Source organism: Gymnoscopelus braueri (genome assembly GCF_963280865.1).
Source record: "Gymnoscopelus braueri genome assembly, chromosome: 3".
NCBI lineage: Eukaryota > Metazoa > Chordata > Actinopteri > Myctophiformes > Myctophidae > Gymnoscopelus > Gymnoscopelus braueri.
In genome coordinates this window covers 33,653,512-33,675,070 of record NC_137612.1, presented here as the reverse complement: position 1 = coordinate 33,675,070, position 21,559 = coordinate 33,653,512, and the positions used below count along the sequence as shown (strand labels likewise).

General features: G+C 41.9%; 1 protein-coding gene across 2 annotated transcripts in view; it reads right to left on the bottom strand.

The window, feature by feature from the left end:
• Positions 1–9,785: 9,785 nt before the first annotated feature.
• LOC308082743 (suppressor of tumorigenicity 7 protein-like) overlaps positions 9,786–21,559 on the bottom strand; it is a 32,715-nt gene continuing 20,941 nt past the window's right edge. For both annotated transcript variants that reach the window (XM_080424723.1, XM_080424724.1), the window contains exons 12-15: positions 17,056–17,206; positions 15,350–15,442; positions 14,491–14,630; positions 9,786–10,006 (exon numbers count right to left, since the gene is read on the bottom strand). In XM_080424723.1, coding sequence (XP_080280849.1) covers positions 9,911–10,006; positions 14,491–14,630; positions 15,350–15,442; positions 17,056–17,206 — 480 coding nt within the window. In that variant the 3' untranslated portion in view covers positions 9,786–9,910. The remainder of the gene's footprint in view (positions 10,007–14,490; positions 14,631–15,349; positions 15,443–17,055; positions 17,207–21,559) is intronic.

The window sequence follows — 21,559 nt, the reverse complement described above, 5'->3', positions numbered from 1 at the left end:
TGTGATGAGCATATTAATGTCTAGTGGGGTGTTATTGTCACCTTGGAAAGGGTTCAAAAATACCCCAGCAGTTCTATATTAGACCTTGTTGATCCACCCTCTGTCAGCCACATTAGAGCTCTTCCGTTCTCCTTCAGCATCGTCTCCTTTACGTCAGTCCAGATTACTATTGCTCATGTACTGTAAGTTCAGTCATTTTTAACCCATTAAGACCTGACGCCAATTCTACAAATGTTCTACAAAAGTTTTCTGAAAAACGTATGTTACTATTTCAGTGGTGCTCAAACATTTCCATGTCAAGGACCACCAAAATTACATGTATTTGGCCACGGCGCCAATCTCAAAATATTTTGTTCCAGGGAGCAAAGATTTTAGTTAAGTTATGTTCACTTAAAAATATATATATATTCAAAGATTTGTCAACATTTTTTATGATTTTTCGTGAGCTTGTAGACAGTGTAGTATGATGAAGTAGGGCTTTAAATTACAGTTCAAATATGGAAATTTCGATTTGACAGCAACGATATGTAGCTACTAAAACATTTTAACCACTCAAACTTTACACTTGGTTGACCGGATTCCCAAGGCCTCTAGACTAGGCCCCCTCCTGCATTCGCTCTATCCTCGCCAAAAATAGACAATCTACATTAAGGTCACATTTGTGAGCTTGTAGATCTTCTATTTTCAACGAATGTTCCCCCCACGCTAGGGACCATGGGGTTATCAATGATTATTTCAGAGACTTTTCTGTACACCAGTGGTTCTCAGAGTGGGGTCTGGGAGTGGGGACCCTCAGGCGTCCTTGAGGGGGGTTCCAGGGGGTCCCCATAATAATGATTGATAGTTAACCAAATGGCCAATTAAAGGTTTGTAACTTTGATAGTGTACAAATACAAAGTTATGGGGGTCCCGGGCCTAATTCATACCAAAATGTAGATTTTTCTAGATTTTTTTTGTTTGAGAACCACTGCCGTACACCAGTGGTTCCCAAACTGGGGGCCGGGACCCCCACGGGGGTCCCCAAATTATTTTGGGTGGTCCCCAGATGATTAGCTTGCACACAAGTGTATAGAGGGTATCTGCACATTTCCAATGTGATTTTTGAGACCTTTTTAATACCGAATTGGCCAAATTGTCAAATGATAATACGTAAGAAAGAGGCAAACATTGTGAAAATAGACGATCCACAAGCTCACACGAGGCGCTGTGAGCTTGTCGTTCGGCTATTCTCACAATATTTATCTGTGGAACCGAGTCAAACTAAATGCAATGCCTACACTTCCAAGTGCTTGTCAGGGTGGGGGGGGTCCCCAGTTAAAACATTATTATTTTGGGGGGTCGCGGCCTGAAAAGTTTTGAGAAACACTGCTGTACAAGACACTTTAGTACAGAGCGATTAGCAAAACTGTCCCCATTGAGTGGCTTAGCCGTGCTCCACTGGCTCTCTAAATGTGTTGCTTTGATCCCGGCCAAACGTTTGATCCAGTTGAAGTCTGTAAAAATAACATGGGTGGCATCGCTGGCATTCTGTGCCACCACAGTGATATCAAATGGGCATCTCAATGTGACAACATTTCTGAGCTAAAATGGGCCCCGGGGGGGAGTGACCAGCGACAGCATAGCCCAGCGGGATGTGTCACGTTCAGGGACACCAGAGGAGAAGGGATTGTCTGTGACATGATAAATTAAAAGTTGTCCAAAGCAGTCCAATGTCATATAAATTACTTGCAAAATAAGACCTTTTCTGTTCTAACTAGGCCTTGATTATGGAACGCGTACCGCCCCTCCAATCAAATGATTAATATCAACTGTACACAGTAATATGGGAAATATGTTGATATGTGTACTTTTTAGAAATTGTTAAATCACTCTCTGGACTACGGTACTTAAGCCAGAGTGTTGAAAATCTTTGGCAAAAAGACCTGGTAGTTTCATTGCTTTTCTTGGCGTGGAGGAGAGCCCTTTTGGCCCCTATCAGCAGTAATCAAGCACTTTATGTGGACATAAAATTGGGCTTGACCGCAGTGTGTGTCGTGTTCTTGCCAAGTGACGCCATCATCATTTGTAGCTGGGGAAAAGCCTATGGCTGAACCACCTCACATCTCTTCGGCAGGCAGGAGAATACAATACCTGCACAGTCCACACTGTGTGTCTTCCCGTCAGCTTCACCCGTGCTATGTTTCAACCCAATTTCAACCCAATTTTCTTCTTTTTTTAATCAATTGTTTTTTTTCCTCCCCATTTTAATCATTATGCCAATTCCTCCTGAACAATGAACTACAACACTGTCCCTATTGCTGCTAAGCGCCTCTTATTGGTCTGGAGAGGGTGTAGAACACCCTCACCGATACACATGGAGTCAACACCCTGAAAGTGAGGCGTTTCACCGGGAGGATGTAACACACGCGGAGCGGAGGAACAACACTTGCTGAACAGGTGCCCCGACCAACCTGTGGGAGTCACTGCCAATTGAACACTGCCAATTGTGATCCATATCGCCCCCAGCCAAACAGGCACAAAAACCCTGTCTCCACAGTGGCGATCGGGTTCTTCAGCCCTGCACCACCCAGATGCCCCTTTTAGCCCAATTTTTTAATGCTTAATTTGTACTTCACGTTTATTGCTTGAAAATCTCACATTTTTCGCAAGTAACACTGTTGTGTGATGAATTTCAAATTACGCTGTACTATTGCCTGATGCTCAGCAACATTTCCCCTGATCTACGATAATGTACAATTTGGGACGTACAAACATTTGGGTTCTTATAGTACAGTATGACCATGCCATACAGAAAAGGAGTTCTCCCACGAGTGGGATCAATGAACTATCTGGAGCTGTACATGACACTGATGATGGACAGTGGTGTCTTAGTGGTGGGGGAACTACAAATTCACCAGGAATGACCCCAGTTACCATCAAGTCCATGGCACAGGTGATACTGTTTCATCTTCAGTTAATAGTATAATATTAGTATGGAATGTGGGCTGAAGCTGACAGGGAAATAAATGTTCCATATATTCTATTATAGTCATCCCTGTATAGTTGCACACACAGGGGCCATCCCACAGGCTTTCTTCTTGTATTTGAAATGGTCTTGTATTTGAAATGGAATGCCTCTAAATCTTTTTGAATCGCGCAAAATCAAAAGCAAAAGCAAAAAAAAAAGAACACACACACACACACACACACACACACACACACACACACACACACACACACACACACACACACACACACACACACACACACACACACACACACACACACACACACACACACACACACACACACACACACACACACACACACACACCTGTTGACCTCTAGGAGGCCAGACAGTGTCATTTGTTCAGATTCATAGGGGAGTTCAGAGTAACCCATACAGGTGACCTTGGGGGAACATGCATGGCAAGGCTCCCAGTCCAAGAGGGTTCATGGTGTATATATTAGCACACTGTCTGTCCGGGTGAGATTACCGGCCTGGCGGCAGAGGATTAGCACATAAAAACCTTTATCTAATGAGTCAACTGTCTCATGCATGCATCTCTCCACTGGAGTTATTTAGCATTTTGTTTGTATGTATATGTTTGTATGTATTCTGTATATGCATGTACCTACTGTACGTACGTAAGTATGTATGTATGTGTGATGTGACACAGTTGCGGTTGCATAGAGAACAAGGAGATAAAAGGATGCCTAGCGTCATTATAGAGTATATGACTGGTTGCTCACAATAGTCCAGACCACGACTGAATTTTTCTTTCAGTAGAGATTCCGGTTACCAGTGTAGCACTTCTATAGTTACATACCGTATGAGTCATAAATGTCTCTGACAACTCCTGGCTTCTGGAGTTAAAATAGATCTGTTGTTTGTTGTCTGTTTTTTTACCTACTTGCAGTCCTATTGTCTACCTTACAGGGGTCTTCACGTTCAGGTCTGTAGACCGTTGGTTCTCAAAGTGGGGTCCGGGGACCCCCAGGGGTCCTTGAGGGAGTTCCAGGTGGTCCCCAGCTAAATGATAAAGTTAGGAACCAAATTGACCCTTATGGGCCTGTAACTCAGAGTGTACAAATGGAACCATTACATTTGTACACTCTCAAAATTAACATTGATTTTACAATATAAATTGTGGTCCCAGAGATAGAAATGCCATTAAATGGGGGTCCGTAGCCTAATGCATGTCAAACTGGGGGTCCTTGAAATTAAAATGGTCGAAAATCACTGCTAGAACCGTAAAAATCTTCTCTTATGGGGGTCCTTGGCATATCTTTTCAAATGGGGGTCCGCGGGCTAATAAGTGTCAATTTGGGGGTCCTTGACAAGAAAAAGTTTGAGAACCACTGCTGTAGACATTGCTGTGGAGGCACAGTGAGCATTTCCTTATCTCTACAGTGCATGCAGTGCTAAGCCATGCTTGAGCATTGAGAGGAACACTTGTAGCAGTCACGAACGGTCCTTAATGAACGATTTCCATTGTTGCTGCTTGCCACTTCAGCCTCAAGTATGGGAAGTATAACTATGGCATTACTGGATGTCATCGTGCTGCTCTGCTGAGGGTGCTAGTGTGGTATAATTAGAACTATGAGCATGGTGAGTATTTGCAAGTGGAGAATAGAAGGAAGAAGGGAACCGACACTACCCCTAGGAGACAATAATAATGTACACCTCACTTCACTTCTTTTTTTAAACAATAAATAGAGCCGAGTCTATTTACCTGCCTCTTCTAAAGCTCAAGCAATTTAGCTCGAGTCTCAAACACACAGTATTCTTCATGTTCTGTATGCATATTTTCCGACAGCAGAAACAAAGTGTTTGGTACTACATGGTCTGTTTTGCACCTGTTCTGCAGTCTTGGCACCTATAGCTATAAAGTATGAAAACTATTATAGATTCAACATGCTCAGATTCAACGTGAACCTACGTACAGGTAAGAAACACTACAATCTGACCTGCCAAAACTTTAAAACACGGGTGCCCCAGTATCTCACCTGGTAGAGGCTTACTACTCGAAGGCTAAGCTGGCTCAGGTTTGAATCTGATTTTGCAGCGAAGGGCCTTTTGCTACATGTCATCTCCTCTCTCTACCCTGCCTTTCCTTGTCTCTATTCACTATCAAATACAGCAGAAAATGGTCAAAATAAATTCAGACACAACCCATGACATTACATTCAAACACCAATTTATTGTGAGTTTTGTTTGGAACTCATCCAATGGTAGTTACATTAGGTCAACTAGGCTCTCCCACCTTCAGCATTCAGCTTTGCTTCCAGTTTCACCAGAATACGATGCATGAGACATTTCCAATGTCAAAAAACGTAAACATTCATTATCACTTGTTGGATGATGGAGTGGACATCAGTCAAACAGTCTTTGTGGCATTGATAGAAAAATGTCAAGTCAGAATAAAACTATTAGTAAGACAATTCCAGTTTGCACCATGGTAACCATACTTTGACTGGGTACTTCCTAAATACAGAAATCAACATGTCACTTGGTCACTTCTTGGCTGGTTTAACTACACAATAAATGCCACTGGACAATTGACCGTATTCACACAGTGGAAATGTGTCTCTTAGGCCATACTGTCATACCCAGTAGGACGTTAGAGCCGAGTATTTTTAAGAGCAAAATGGCCACCGAGTGACTATCAACTTCAACTTTATTGTCACATCACGGGTTTACGCCAGATATAAAAGGTGGGTGAAATTATTTTAATAATGATAAAATAATAATTTAGTCCCCTTTCCTTTGGGGTATTTTATTTGTCACTGTACATTTACACATACGCGGAATTTGTCCTCTACATTTTACCCATCCCAACTCTTACAATTTATACAGTGCCCCCAGGAGCAGTTAGGGGTTCAGTGCCTTGCTCAGGTATACCTCAACACATAGACTAAGCAATTGCAGTATGGAATTGCAAAACGGTCAATTGTCTGTCAATTTCAATAAAAGCAGAGGCTGCTGAGCAAGAGCAGTGTGTGGGATTTTTTTTTCTTCATGAAAATATTGTCAGAATTGCAATTGATAATTGTGTAGTAAATTACATTTCAGAATGCATACACACAGAGTATACAGTAAGTTTATCGCTCTAAAATACCAGAGTTGAACAGTATGGCCAACAAAGTAGAGATCATCTCTAGTTACAGTGCCACATCAGTGTGCTAAGCTAGTGACATAGAAGGCACTTTGACTACACCAGCATCACGTATGGAGTGAAGAGTTGTTCGTTCATCATCAGTAACCTCCTGCTAGTTCCCGGCTTGATTTTCATACAGACATGAGCTTTTTTTTTTCTCCAATGAGTAATGTATTGTTGTAACCACATGAACCCTAGCATCCCTATTCTGGGCATATCATAAATAGGTGAACATTCATACTGTAGTAAATAGCAGATCCATGTTGCTGTTTTTATGTAATGTGCACATTTAAACCCTATATACTTTGTTGATCGGGTCCTCCAGGGGTCTAAGCTTGGCCCCCTCTACACCAAATCTCTAGCCAAATATAGACGATTTACAAGCTCACAATGCATCGCGTTGTGAACCTTGTGGTTATGCTGTTTTTGCCAAATGTTCGCCCATTTTGACATGCCCAGAAAATGGCCGCTAGGGTTCATGTGGTTAGGGTACAGCACCGCAGTAGAGTTATTGTTGTGCCACGGGTTTGCGCTACAGCATTTTCTGTATGACCAATGCCTCAAGTTATTACCTCCTTGACCACATATACAGTACAGTACAATAACCAGTGGTTCTCAAACCTTTTATTTCAAGGGCCCACAAATTAGTATGTGCTCCATACTGAAAATATTTTGTGCCAGGGACCCCCATACAAGATTTGTGTTGTTAAAAAGTACCAGAAATACTTTAAAACTTTCACTTTGTTTTCAAGATTTTTTGAAAATGTATATCGAGTTAAAGTGGTTGAACTGATTGTTATACTACATTAACTCATTTTGCTGGGGGAACCCCCTCAAGGACCCCTGGAAGGGTCCCCGGACCCCACTTTGAGAACCACTGCAGTAACGACGACGACTAGCGGCGCTGAAGTTTTAAAGGGACAGTTCACCCCCAAAATGACTTTTTTTCCCTATCGATTACTCACCTCATGGAGCCTTAAATTCATGGAGATTGTTTTGCTTTTGTCGCATTCCTGAGCCAATCATTTGATGACCGGCGGCTAGTGTCTACCGGAGACATTAGCATCTTACAGCCGGTCATCAAATGATTGGCTCAGGAATGAGACAAAAACAAAGAAATATCCATGAATTCAAGGCTTCATGGGGTGTGTAATTGATAGAAAAGTGATTTTTTTTTTGGGGGGGGGGGTGAACTACTCCTTTAAAGGTGCAGAATGCACTGAGTGAGCCCTAACATGACTAACACCTCGTTTCCATTGAGCTCTGTGTGATAGTCTGTATTTAGTCCATTAATTTCTATGGGAACGTCCGTGATCTCCGAGTGCTTGTGAAAGCCCTCCTTCCATTTCTTTCCCCTGTACAGAATTTGACTTGAGTACGTTGGAAGAATTTCACTTTTTTTTATGAATTGTATGCATTGTGTGTGCCAGGAAACAAGCAGAAGACAGCATTACAATCCTTTCAGGTGCTTGTATGTGTAATAACATATATTTTTTTACTTATAGAGCGCTACCCAACCCATTAAGACCTGAGGCCGATTCTAAAAATGTTCTCTAAATCCTAACAGTTTTTTGAAAAAAAAATTTAAAAAAAAAATCCAAGATTTTTCAAAAATAGCAGATCTACAAGCTCATAGCGCGGCACTCGGTGCCGCGCTATGAGCTTGTAGATCTGCTATTTTTGAATAGCCAAAGAAATCTAAAGTGACTCAGATGCGTTCCCGGTCTTAATGGGTTAATTCATTTTTTTCCCCCGATTCATCCATAAAATGAATGCATTTCCTTGCGTTGAACACTAGTGGGAATATTGTGTATATTAAAACGGAATTACAGAGTTAAATGGAAACAAGGCGTATAACCATCTTTACATTTGGAAAGGCGAAAGGGGGGGTTTGCAGGGTGGGGGGTGGGGGGGGGGGTGAGGGTGCCTGCACCAGTGAGGTGCTGAGGTGTGATCATGCCATGGCAACAACTGTTGAACCACCGAGGGGGCGTTGTATATACACTGCAGGCACTTCAAGGCTGTAAATCACAGCTCTGTTTTTAGGAGGGACTCGCAAACATTAAATCTGTCCAGCGGGAGCGGTGATGACCATGGGGCACACAGGGGGTTCAAACGTGACACAAGAGATTCTGTCCCACATGGAGTCTGGGATCTCATGTATATGGAAATGAGATCTCAAACTCTCTGTTGCACATAATATATATCATATATATACTTTCGACAATACCTTAAAAAAGGTGGAGTAAGTGATATGTTTTGTTAAAGTGAGTGTTAAATAGCTCTGTATTCCGATCAGTAATCATTGCTATAGAGTGTCTCTCCAGCTCTTTAGTGAACAGAAAATACATTTTCAGGTCGGGATACACATTTTATCCAAGCAAGCATCCGCCGCTCCAAATGAAGCCAGAGCGGAAGCAATGAAAACACTGCAGTTCTCATTTAAATGGCCTAGGCCAGAGGGTGTCGCTATTTCCCCTCATGCTGGTTGCAGAAAACTTTTATCTGACCGGACTTTACACTTGGTTTTATTATCTTAATAAACATTTTCAAAAATACTTTGGTTCAGTCGCTAATTTAAAGCCTTCTTTTAATTATCATGATATGCTTTTTTGTAAATTATGCTCCCATAATTTTTAAATGTAATATAGACAAGGGTATGCTTCCTCTGGTTCTACTTAGTGAAGACCCATCCTCACTCCCCTACCACTCAATATCATTTGTTTTCCGGTTCCATTCGGGACCGGAAATCAAAGATGGTGGATTAGAATTTGCTGAAATAGTGGCTTCAAAACAGGTCTGTAGACGTCACGGCTCCCTTTGTCCATTATTTTTTACAGTCTATGATTTTATCCAACTACGAGAGATAGAAGTGTCTGTCCACAAAGAAGTGGGCACACAGAATTGGAACCCGGACACTACAAAATTCAATCTGATAAATGGGTACTCTTTCCTCATTGGCTGAAATTGGCAAACCACCTGAAAAAAGCATTTTTCTGTTTATTAAAGAGCCGGACGACGAGGAGAGCTCTGCCTGTTACTGAGAAGAAAAACAATCCACAATAGCAATGATTACTATCTGAATACAGAGCTCTAACTTTTTGTAAGAATACCACTTACTCTACCTTTAACAGTGACAGCAGGAGGTCAGGTAGATCATGATATATTATTATTAATAATAATAATAATAATAATAACAACAACAATTTCATACGATAAAATGCCCAGATTCAGAGCCAAGTTCACACAATCCCAATTTCCCACCATTATCTGGCGTTAAACATAATGACAAATGAATGAGAATGTGAAATCCTTGTGAATGGTATTTGCTAAATCTGTTCCTGGAGAAGGAACAGGCTGCTGGAGTGGAGCAGTGTGGGAGAGCATCTTAGGACTGGTATTGCTGTGTTGATACAACCTCAGCCAACATAATCAGTAACAATGCGGCGAGTCGACACACAGTAAAAAAAAACTCAGGGTTAATGGAACTCTGAAGACCATACGATTGGAACCAAATGGACCCGTAAGGGTCCATTTGGTTCCAATTGTACGGTCTTCAGAGTTAAATGAACACTCAGGATTTACTGTGCAGCAATGCTGAAGACAGGAGAGCAAACATATTTTTTTCCTTTTCTGTGAGTTGGAGTGTCGTTGGAGTGTGTGTGTGCGTGTGTGTGTGCATGTATGTGTGTGTGTGTGTGTGTGTGTGTGTGTGTGTGTGTGTGTGGGTGTGTGTGTGTGTGTGTGTGTGGATACGGGGCGGGCGGAGGTCAGATTCGAGTCAGCTGGTGCCAAAAACTGGACGGCATGAAGCTTTCCATCTTGTCTGCGAAGAAACCCAGGGGTGCAAAGAGGGTGCTGAAGAACTGAAAGCAAAGAACAGCACAAGTCTTCAGCTAAAAAACAAAAAATCAGAGAAATCTCTTCCCAGCGCTGCATAATCCTTAAAACCCTACTTATTAACATGCCCATTCTGCTATTTGGCTTGGAACGTTACATTCTCTGGCTCAAAATGCACGGTAAAAGTTACGTTTCAAAATGCACAGTGCTCGTTTTTTATGCGAGTGTGATTATTATTAAACCCACTTGGTCTAACCACCAGAGTCTGTTCTTTGCTCTGCTCTTTTGCAACCTGAATGCAGAGAACCACAACCATGCCACGCTGAGGTCTCGGTTCTCCAGTTCAAACCGTTAAACAATGGGTATGGCTCTCTGAAACTCATTGGATCGTAAATATACACTTTTAATGTGTTTATGAAGCAATATGTCTCACTGCAGAACACACGGCTCCGTCTGGGAGACCGTGGGACTGTTGACCTTGCTAGAAGCTGCATGTCTAAAACGTAGGACAACGTTTCGGACTCGCAGACATGAATGGAGAAAACAAACTCAACAAAAAGTAATACAGAAAGAAGACAAAGTTTCTTGATGACAGGTTGGAAATGACTGTTTAACTTTTGACCAGTACTTTACTTTATCTTTAGTTTGTTATGTCACAAAAAAAAAAACTCTCCAGGGAGTTCCAGGAAAACTCTTGACACAACAAACATTTTTGTTTTCATTCATTTGCCTCTATGAGCATGACATGAAACTATTAAGCGAGGATGGAAAGCAGGCACTGACATAATAAGGCCTTACTGTACAGGCCTGTGCGCCAGGAGAGCAGCGCTTTTTAGCTTAATTTCAAAACAACAGCCTGCCAACAATTTCCTGAGTTATTAAATGACATTCAGTATGAATGAGATACTTTAGTTCCAAATAACATAACTGAAAATGGAAAATATAAAAATGTGGACACTTTTGGTGTCTGGTTATTATATATTTGAAACATGTCTCAGAACACTGGGTGAGAACAAAGCCAACCAATTTTGCTCTTGTTCCTGAAATGCATTCAGCTACAACAGTATCATCATCATCCTATCATCCTATAATTCTACAAAGCTCTGTGAGTGCGTCCCAAAAATATCTTCTGCCAGGTTCTCCTCAGTGCCTGGAGCAATTGATCTGTAGTTGCACACAGCCATTGACCATCAGCACGTGCACGGAACACCGACGCCCGTTTTTTGATTTACCTAAATTCGAGCCGTTTAATAGCCTTTTTCCAAACCTCTGTTTAACTCTACGGCCTGAGTTTTCGACGTTACTGCCACGTACCTGCACATGCACGTTTGTGGTCGCTGGCGACCGGGTTGCCAAATCATGTGCGTGAAACAAGCGAGTGCGTCCCCAAAATCATACTTTGGGTGCTCAAATCCCCCGACAGGTGGTCTAGTTATAAAGTAATAAGCAGATGTGGTATATAGAGATTTTAGAACAGCTAATGGCCGTTGTTAGGCTCTATGCAGAGCATCTAAAATCAATGTAAACCACAGCCTTGCGTGATTTATTGCCATTATAAATAGGTTATGGCAACATGAAAATCATAGACATACAGTATCCCAATTTTAAAAGTTTTGGATATACTAGGGATGTCCGATATTATCGGCCTCCCGATATCGCCCTATATTAGCATAATGTTTTAATTTAATAAGTTACAGGAGTTCTTACTGTATGGTGTGTGTGATATGAAATGCGAGCTTAACATAATCACAGTAATCCTTAATCATATCCCATCATTTTCAAGGGCTTTTGGAGAGAAATGAGACAGACTCCAGTCACTTTCAGTTTAGAGCACTGCAGAGGGCAGGTGTGTGTGTCTGCGCCAGTGTCGTGCACTGAAAATAGCTGATCTACAAGTTCAAAACTCGCACCGCACGCATTCCGGCAAGAAAGAACATCAAGCCCGTCTCCTGGAGACGCAGATTCAGAGCAATCTCTGTTTTTCCTCAGAAGGCAGCGAGGGCCTCCATGTCTCTCTCTCGAGCTTTACACAAAGCAGGCTCACCTTGCCTGCTGTAAAAGTCCCATCTACACACACACCCTTTTCCATAACAAAAGGATGAGCTCTAGATGTTCTTGGTGGCCTCGTTTTCTCTACACGTCTACAAGGCTGTGTAAAGGGAGACCCTAATAAACAGGGTGACCATAACAGAGGATTAGCCAGAGGATGGGTGGGGGTCTAGCCAAACCAGCTAAAAACAGACGAAGCAACAATGCGTTTTATAAATAAACAATAAAAAGGAAGTTGTGCACACATTCGCGGCTTGGAATGCGTGAAGGGTTGCACGCCACACTGTTGTGTTTGTCTTTGTGGTGATAAGCTTGTATTGTTGATCTGTACTTAAGTGATAGTTTTGATTGAACTACAAACTTGTTTTAAAGGGGATACAGTGGCTTTGTGTGCCTACGACTCCCATGAGCCTCTAGTGCTACTGACAGTGATAGAAGGCAGCAGTAACCGCCAGAGCTGAAAAAGGTTCAGGTTACAAAGGAGCAAGGAGAAGTAAAAACATAGATTTAAAACACAGATAACCCTATTTACACAGAGCTGAGCCAAAGCTGAGATGGCAACGCTTCAAATGATCAGCCAAGCTAAACACAGACTCAACCTGGGACCATTTAGAAAACAGTGATGTGAACAATCGACAGAGAATGTATCAAATACAAATGTAGAAGTCTAATAATGGGATCAGTGAGTGGGTTTAATCATTTACCACCATTTGGTACTTTATAACCTTATTTTACCGTCACTGTATGATCTAAATTAATTGCAGGGATTGATAAAATATTCATCAACAGATGAAATGGTCAGGGAAATAATCATGCATTGGAGCCCAAAGTTCCTTTAACTGCTTAAAGCAGGGGTCTTCAACAGGGGGTCCGGGACCCCTAGGGGGTTCTCAGAGTTACTGCAGGGGGGCCCCCAAATCTTTGTGTGATGGGATCATGTTTTTGACATTAACCACTTGAACCGTAGCATCCCTATTCTGAGTGGAACATTAGCCAAACATAGCAGATCTACAAGCTTGTCGATTTTTTGGGCAAAGAGGTTTGGTGTAGAGGGGTAAAAAAGAGCAGACCAAGTATTGACGGTTCAAGTGGTTAAAATACACATTTATACAACATACACTGACGATAGTGCTGTCAAAGTCTATGATGCTGTCACAATTGTATACAATATGTAGTGGGGGGTCCCTGCTTCATCTCTCTCTCAGCTAAGGGGTCCTTGGCCTGAAAACATTGAAGACCCCTGGCTTAAAGCCTATACTTATTTTTTTCCCCCTTCTTTTTAACCCTACACTTACTTGACCGTATTCCCAAGGGCTCTACACTAGGCCTAATAGCCGACCTACAAACTTGTAGGGCAGCTATGAAATGGAAAATAGAAACCACAATGGAAATAAGCTCTCAAGCTTTTCTTTTTATATGTGTAAATAAATATATGTTCGTGTATATGCATTTATTATGCACTGCTAGGCCTGTCACTAGATAATCACAATTATTTTTGTCATAATCGTCATAATCGTTTCCATGTTGAAAACATTTCATACATTTAAAAAGAGCTGAAATAGCTGATCTACAAGCTTACAACGCCTGTGACGCTATTTTAACCTTTTTTTTTAAATAAAATTAATAAACGTCTTCTTCTTTCTTGTATATTTCAGTTATTTGTCATATCTTCCCTGTGCAACAATTGATTACGAAGCCTTTTTTTGTATTCATATGTTCCAATGATCAATGCCAAAAACACAATTATATTGATAATCGCAATTATCAGTGTGGCAAATAATGGTCAACTTAACCCATTCAATCCGAGAACGCATAGCTGTGTCATTTTAGATGTCTTTGGCTATTCAAAAATAGCAGATCAAAAGCTCACAGCACGGCAGCTTATAGATCTGCTATTCTTTTTTAAAGATTGCGTTATTTAAAAGCGATTTTGTTTTTACTAAAATCTTTGCTTCTGGGGATTATTTTTTTTAACTGCTAGGAAGACATTTAGGGTGCGTTCGGAATTTGCGCACCGGAGCGCACTCGCCCATTAGTTTGTATTGGCCAGTGCGCTCAGTGCTGTATTTCCGAACGCACCTTATATGTATTCCTAACAGTTAAAAAAAAGAAAAAAACGTATGTTGCTATAATATCTGTGGTTCTCAAACTTGTTTCATGTCAAGGACCACCCAAAATGAAATGCATTTGTCCGCGGACCCCCCCCCCCCATCTCAAAATATTTTGTTCCAGGGACCCCCCCAGAAGCAAAGATTTGAGTTCAAAATGTATATATATATATATATTCAAAGATTTGCACACATATTCACAATTTCTTTTCAAAAATAGCAGATCTACACACTCATAGCTCGTGGCACTCGATGAGCTTGTATATCTGCTATTTTTGAATAGCCAAAGAAATCTAAAGTGATTTGAATGGGTTAAAATGTGTCATAATGGTGACATGGACAGCCCTACTTACTGCTTTGGCAAAGACGCCCATCAGCTCTGGGAACTGGTGTGTCAGCAAGGCCAGCATGGCAGTGAAGGAGCAGAGGCCTGCTGTGAAGAGGATGAAGAACGGAAGCTCTTTCTTTGGGTACACAGACACCTCATGGAATGCTGAACAGGAGAGAGAGAGAGAGAGAGAAAAAGGAAAATTAACAAAAAGGAGAGCAAGTTAGAGAGTGGCATTTGAAATAAGCAGGCAAATGGGACAAAAACTCATCAAAAGAATGTTTGAAAAGATAACGCAAGGCCAATAATTATCTCAATCATTTCCACTGATTTCATTAAACACATAGAGGTTGTGTTTTAAATTTAACTTTTTATAGAATGAAAACGTACACACTAATGACTATATTAAATGAACATGCACACACAACTTCCCCTTATTTTTTGAACAGCAGTACACTGTAGTCTATGACAGTGGTTCTCAAACTTTTTCAGGTCAAGGACCCCCAAATTGAAATGTATTTGGCCACGGACCCCCATCTGAAAACATTTTGTGCCAGGGACCCCCATGCAAGATTTGTGTCTTTGAAATGTTTCAAAAAACGTATTCCAAACTTTTTTTTTCTTTTCTCCAAGATTCTTTCTTGTTTGAAAATAGCTTTACAATGCAGATCTACAATAGCTCACAACGTGTCACGTCGAGTATATAGGGTTAAAGTGGTTAACCTGGTTGTGATGCTTTATTAGCAAATTTTGCTGGGGACCCCCTGGAACCCCCTCAAGGACCCCTAGGGGGCCCCCAGACCCCATTTTGAGAAACACTGGTCCATGAAACATTTATAGACGGTGTGTGTGTGTAACTTGTAGTTTTTCCTAGCTGTACTCACAGGGCAGCAGTTCTCGATCTGCTGTTTCTGTGCATCCTGGGTAGGGGTAGAACAGGTGACCCTTCTCTAGAGGGTAGGGAATTATCCGGAAGGCTGGAGAGAGACCGACAAACACACAAAGAACGACATGACTGACCAAGCATCAGTCAGTATATACAGTACAGACATATAAAGTGCTATCTGTACCAAAAACATACAACATTTATTACATCAAGCAAACAGTGTTAATTTTCACAGCAAATTTTGATTTAGTCATAGTCTTTTGAATACAATTTCAATTAGTTTGTCATATTTTAGTCATCTGAAAAGTTTTTGTCGACTAGATATCATAAGATTTTTGTCGACTAAATCTACAGTTGATTTTATCGACAAAAATGTATTTTGGCCTTGATGGCGTCGTAATGCCTGATTTTACACTTGGTTGCATGCTGAAAATAGCCGATCTACAAGCTTTTGTGAGTTCTACTGGGTCTCTACTCCACTTGTCCCTCACTAACATTTTAGTCTAGTTTTTATTTGTTGACAAAATTGACAATATATTTAGTCTTAGTTTAGTCATCATGGCTTAATTTCAATTTAGTTTTCGTCAGTGAAAAAAGGTCGACGAACATCTTTCGTCATGGTTTTAGTCGATGAACTTAACACTCCAAGCAAGGAATGTTAATTTGACATAATTCTAACGTTATAATAAAATGCTACAGTTTGATGACAGTGAGCACTGATGCCACACCAAGGTCAACCAAACAATGGTTGACTTTTGGATTTACATCTACCCATTAAATGCCATGCAACAGTAGATTTGCAGTAGTTTTGGTAGCCAAATCTGGTCTAGTGTTACATCAAGAATACATATTATTTTTGGCCCCAGGGAGGCGGTTAGGAGAGTGGTTCCCATCCTTTTCTGGATCAGGGCACTTGAAAATCTCAAAAGCGTTTGCGGCCCATCCATCTGACCACTTAACTGTAACTCGGCAGGCCATTAATCAAGTGGTGGGCAGTGGGCATTTTCAGAGCATGCTTATTTTAATGATTAGTCAATCGATCGTGTTCTGGCTTGGATCAATGGAACCAATGTAGTATACTTTAAGTTCTTTATTTTTATTTTTATTCTTTTAGCTTTTTCTGCCTTTATTTGATAGAGTACAGTAGACTGACTGGAAATGAGGAGAGAAACAGAAAACTAAAGGTCGTCGTCGGAACAGGATTCCAACCTGCGACACGCATTAGCAGCCTAGGTGCCCGGACTGCTACACCAGCCGTCTGGGCCTTAAGTTTTTATTTACTGGTATCACTATGACAACAATTTTTTTTAAATAACAAATTCCATGTAATTTTCTTACATTAAGTTTGTAAATATTAATGTTATATTATTATTAATATTATGTGGGGGCCATCAACGTGCAATACACTCCCGGACCACGAGGTGGGAATCATTGGGTTAGGATGTTACAATGTAGAGTACGAATCGTTGCCGTCGGGTCCAAAACAGTTACTTTTCAGTAAACGGAAGGAACGTTTTCAGAAATAGTGAAAATAGACGATCTACAAGCTCACAACGCGTCGTTACGACGCGTTGTGAGCTTGTAGATCGTCTATTTTCAAAATGTTTGCTCGACACAGACAAAAAAACATATAAAAAGTTGAAATATGGATATGAGGTTTCTGCCCGACAGCGGTCAAAGTGAAAGAGGTGTTCCAGTACGTACTGCCCTCCCAGGTGCAGTGCAGTAGATTTAAGGCTCCCTCTGCTCTCTTCCAGTGCTGCAGGTGGAAGAAGGCATAGGCTACCGCCTCGCTGTCGCCCCTCTTCAGGATGTGCTCTGGAGGCAGGATCAGGCTCTTCATCTCTAATAAATACTGCAAAGAGACAGAGAGAGAGAGGCACAATGCTCTGGTCATTATTACTAACTTGTTTTTATTACACTGCTTGGTTGAATGCTTGATTCTGATTGGTCAATCCCTGAATTCAGCGGTGTGTTAGTTCATGATAATGACCGATGAGCTCAATAACCGACAGACCGCTGTCTAATCAAAGACTCAGAGCACCTGCTCATATCAATCTGTGCTGCTTGATTTTATGCTGTATCCAACATGACAGCCATGTAAACAAACACACAGTGTCATTTACAACTAAACGTTGCACTCAAGAATGTTTTTGAAAACATTTGAAGCGAGAAATAGACAATACACCAGCTGTAGGGGGTGCTATGGGGGGTCGGCGACCCCTTAGTTCTGGCGCTGGCTGGGGGGCTGGGAGCTCCACATGCACGCGCGAGCACGCACCGTCAGCTGCGGTCTTAACACCTTAAAGTTTAAACAATAGCCTCTCAAGGTTCGCGCCGTCAGCGGCGAGCCGTTCTCAATAGCGTCTACCTGGCTGCTTTGCATAACATTAGGCTACTCGAAAAAAGCCATGGACTTGAATGGAATGTGTTACATTCCTCTCACAATGAGAGACAACAGTCTCTGCACTGCAGAGTGTGAAGGGGATCGCTTAGAAGAGGACCCAGTTCTCTGAGACAAGACAAAGACAAGTTGTCTGATTATTTTAAGTAATACTTTCAATGCCGTAAGCAAGGAAATACAGGATAATTGACGGGTGGCCTCATTATTGAGATAAAGAAATCCCGACAGGGTGATTAGGCACCGACTCGTAGCAGAGATGTCTAATCACTTGGAACAATTCTATTCTATGGATTCACTGTAGCATCAATACAAACATATGGTGCCATTTGTCTGCATGTACTGTAGTAACTAATACTGTATGTCCTTCTGACCTGTTTTTGTCCAGTTTTGAAGATAACGGTGAACTGCAGCGTGTTTTTTTGGCATACACAGTATTTGTGATAGGCCGTAATGAATTTCCCAAAGATGGGAAACGAAGCACTCAGGCCCGTTACCGAACGTTAAATCAGTGTAAAAGTGAAACCGGAGAGAACGTCAGAGGCAAGCTGTTGCTTTCAAGGTGGTTACGGGAAACAAATGAAACAACTCAGACACGGAGGGGAGAGAGAACACAGCAGGTTGGAATAGCCAGGGAAAACCTCTCATTGATAAACTAGTTTGTGTATCTCCGGTTGTCATTGTTTCCCCCCGTTTAGTTTATTTCCCATCACGGAATACACTGCACTTGGACATTGTGAAGTGTTAATGGATTCATTCACTTGTCAGCACCTCATTTACTAAAGTATATCCCATTGTGCAATTCCCTTCCTCGCCCAATTCCCAGTAGACCAAAAAACACATTTTCCTAATGTGAGGTATTTTGCGGAGAGGCTTGTTTTGCAATTGTTCTAGGTGGGAGGGGGGAGAAAAAAAAACGTCAGACGCTGTGTGTGTGTGTGTGTGTGTGTGTGTGTGTGTGTGTGTGTGTGTGTGTGTGTGTGTGTGTGTATGTATGTGCGTGTGTTATTGTTACAGTACAGTATATTCATTCCATGAATGTGTAACCCCCTCCCCCTGCTGTGTGTGTTTGGCTCAGTGGATGGGTCAGTCCGCCCACTGTGCTGACACAGGCGTGCATCGCAGAGCCGCAATCCATAGAACAGATACGCCTTGTGAAATCACTTGGGACTGTGGTGCACCAAATGAAAGCAATTGGTTTGACCGTACTCCATTGAATACAGGATTTTGTTTCTTTTATCCGAAACGTTTTGCTCCAAAGTTAACACATCTATCATTTAAGAATAACTGGATGACATTTAAGCAACAGGTAACCAAAAACGCTTGATTGACAAAATAACAACACATTTACAGACTGGATTCCATATCAGAAAAAGTTGAATAAGGACCCACAGCTAAAGAGGATCATAGTAACAGAGATCTCAAATAAGACCCAACTGTGGATTGGGGGTGACCCAGTGTGGATTGCATATCCTTACTACCTTCTCCCAAAGACTTCGTGTTAAGCTAATCCACTGTGTGGGGCCAGGGCCTCACTGGGCCAGAATTCCCAGGCCAGGCTGCTTCACAGTGCCCTGGGTCTCAGACTGACACTTTGGGAAGGTTACCCCAACAGCTAATCCCGTCTAATCCCCACCATGGTCACTGGCTCAGCTGGCTGGCCAGCCGACCAGTAAGCCAAATGGGCCAAACAGTTGGCTGCTCCGCCAGCCACGCAGACGACCGACCAGCCATCAAGCCTGCTCTTGGTGAAGCTATCTCACTTAACCCATTAAGACTGGGAACGCATCTGTGTAATTTTTTGATTTCTTTGGCTATTAAAATAGCAGATACACAAGCTCATGGATTTTCTTTGGGAAAAATCGTGATTTTTTTGTTGCAAATCTTTGAATATATATATATTTTTTAAAACTCAAATCTTTGCTTCTGGGGGGTCCCTGGAACAACATATTTTGAAATGGTGGTCAGCGGCCAAATACATATAATTTTGGGGGTCCCTGACATGAAAAGAGTTTGAGAACCACTGATATTATAGCAACAAAAGTTTTTTCAAAAAAACTGTTAGGATTTGTAGAATCCCCAGAGGCAAAGATTTTAGTTAAAAATGTTTGCTTTAAAATATATATATTCAAAGATTTGCAAAAACGTTCAGTTTTTTCCAAAAAATAGCAGATCTTGTAGATCTGCTATAAATGGCACAGACGCTTTTCCTGGTCTTAATGGGTTAACTAAGAACCCCCCTATCGCCAAGCCATGCTGGTCCCTGGACGGCTGCCTTCTAAAGCCCCATGAAAACAGGCTCAGCCTAGGCTGGCTGGTTGCCTCCATGCTTACCGAGGCTGGGCCATCCCCTTCACCCTGTTTCATCCTCTCTCTTTGCCTCACTCCCTTTTCCACATATCCCAGCCTGCAGTCTTCAAACCCTCTTATCCTCTCCATTATCACTAGCCCAGCCTATCACACCATTTCATCCCCCCCATGCCTCTGTCTCACCTCTGACCACCAGACGTCGGCTATTTCCACAGGTGCAAGCAAAGCTGGCCGGCCGGCCAGCCGGCCGGCCCAGCCTGGCTCACTTCACTACTCTGTAATCCTGCCACACTCCCCATCTTTCCTGCATCAAGTCCAGCAGGCAGAGAGCCAGATAGTGTGTGTCATGCAAACCTCACCCCCCTCTCCCTCCTCACCCTTATCTCCCTTCCAGTAGTGTAAAGTAACGTAAGTACATTTATTCAAATGCTGTACTTAAAGGGATACTTCACTCTCGGGCCGGGGACACATTTAAAAAAAATATTAAAAATAAATGAAAAAAGTTATGGAAAATTCATGGCCCCCTCACGCATTAGAGTGTCCTACTAATGCGTGAGGGGGCCATGAATTTTCCATAACTTTTTTCATTTATTTTTAATATTTTTTTTAAATGTGTCCCCGGCCCTAAAGTGAAGTATCCCTTTAAGTACAATTTTGAGATACTTTTACTTTACTGGAGTATTTCCAATTGTCTATACTTTTACTTCTACTCCACTTTGAACCTTGAACCTTGTACATCTCGGAGGCAAATGTTGTACTTTTACTCCACTACAATTATTTGAAAACTTTAGTTACAAGTTACTTTGCAGATATAAATTATTACACTATAAAACATACATTAACCACTTTAGCCTTAATTTATAAGTACCGTAGGCTATTTGAAAATAGCCGATCTACAAGCTCACAACGAGCTTGTAGATCTGCTATTTTCAAAACATCTTAGTACTTTTACTTTTGGTACTTTAAGTACATTTTGATACCAACACTTTTGTACTTTCACTCAAGTCAATTTTGAATTCCAGACTTTTACTTGTGACAGGGTACTTCTACATACTGTATGTATCAATACATACAGTATTGATACTTTTACTCAAGTAAAACATTTGAGTACTTTTTCCCACCACTGCCCCCTTCTCTCCCAGCCAGGGTACCTGGTGTATCCTGCCTCCTCCTCCTGGCCCCTCTTTCTCTCCCCCCTTCCCTCCCCGTTGTCTTTTCTCTCTCTCCGATTGTTCCGAGGCTTAGGCAGCAGACGAGACTGTCAGAAGATTCTGTGATAGGCCCTCCTCACTCCTCCGTTTTCTAGAGACAGGGCTCTGGGGCTGACACCATTCATCCTCCTGGCCCTTCTGCGTCTTCCTCCCTCTTCATCTGACACCTCTAACTACCTCTGGCCTCTGCCTCCCCAGCGCTGCCCATGGAAGGCCGCCAGACGGGGTCCGCCAGTCACAGAGAAAACAAGCCCAGTGTGGGCTCCGTCACACAACGGCACCATAT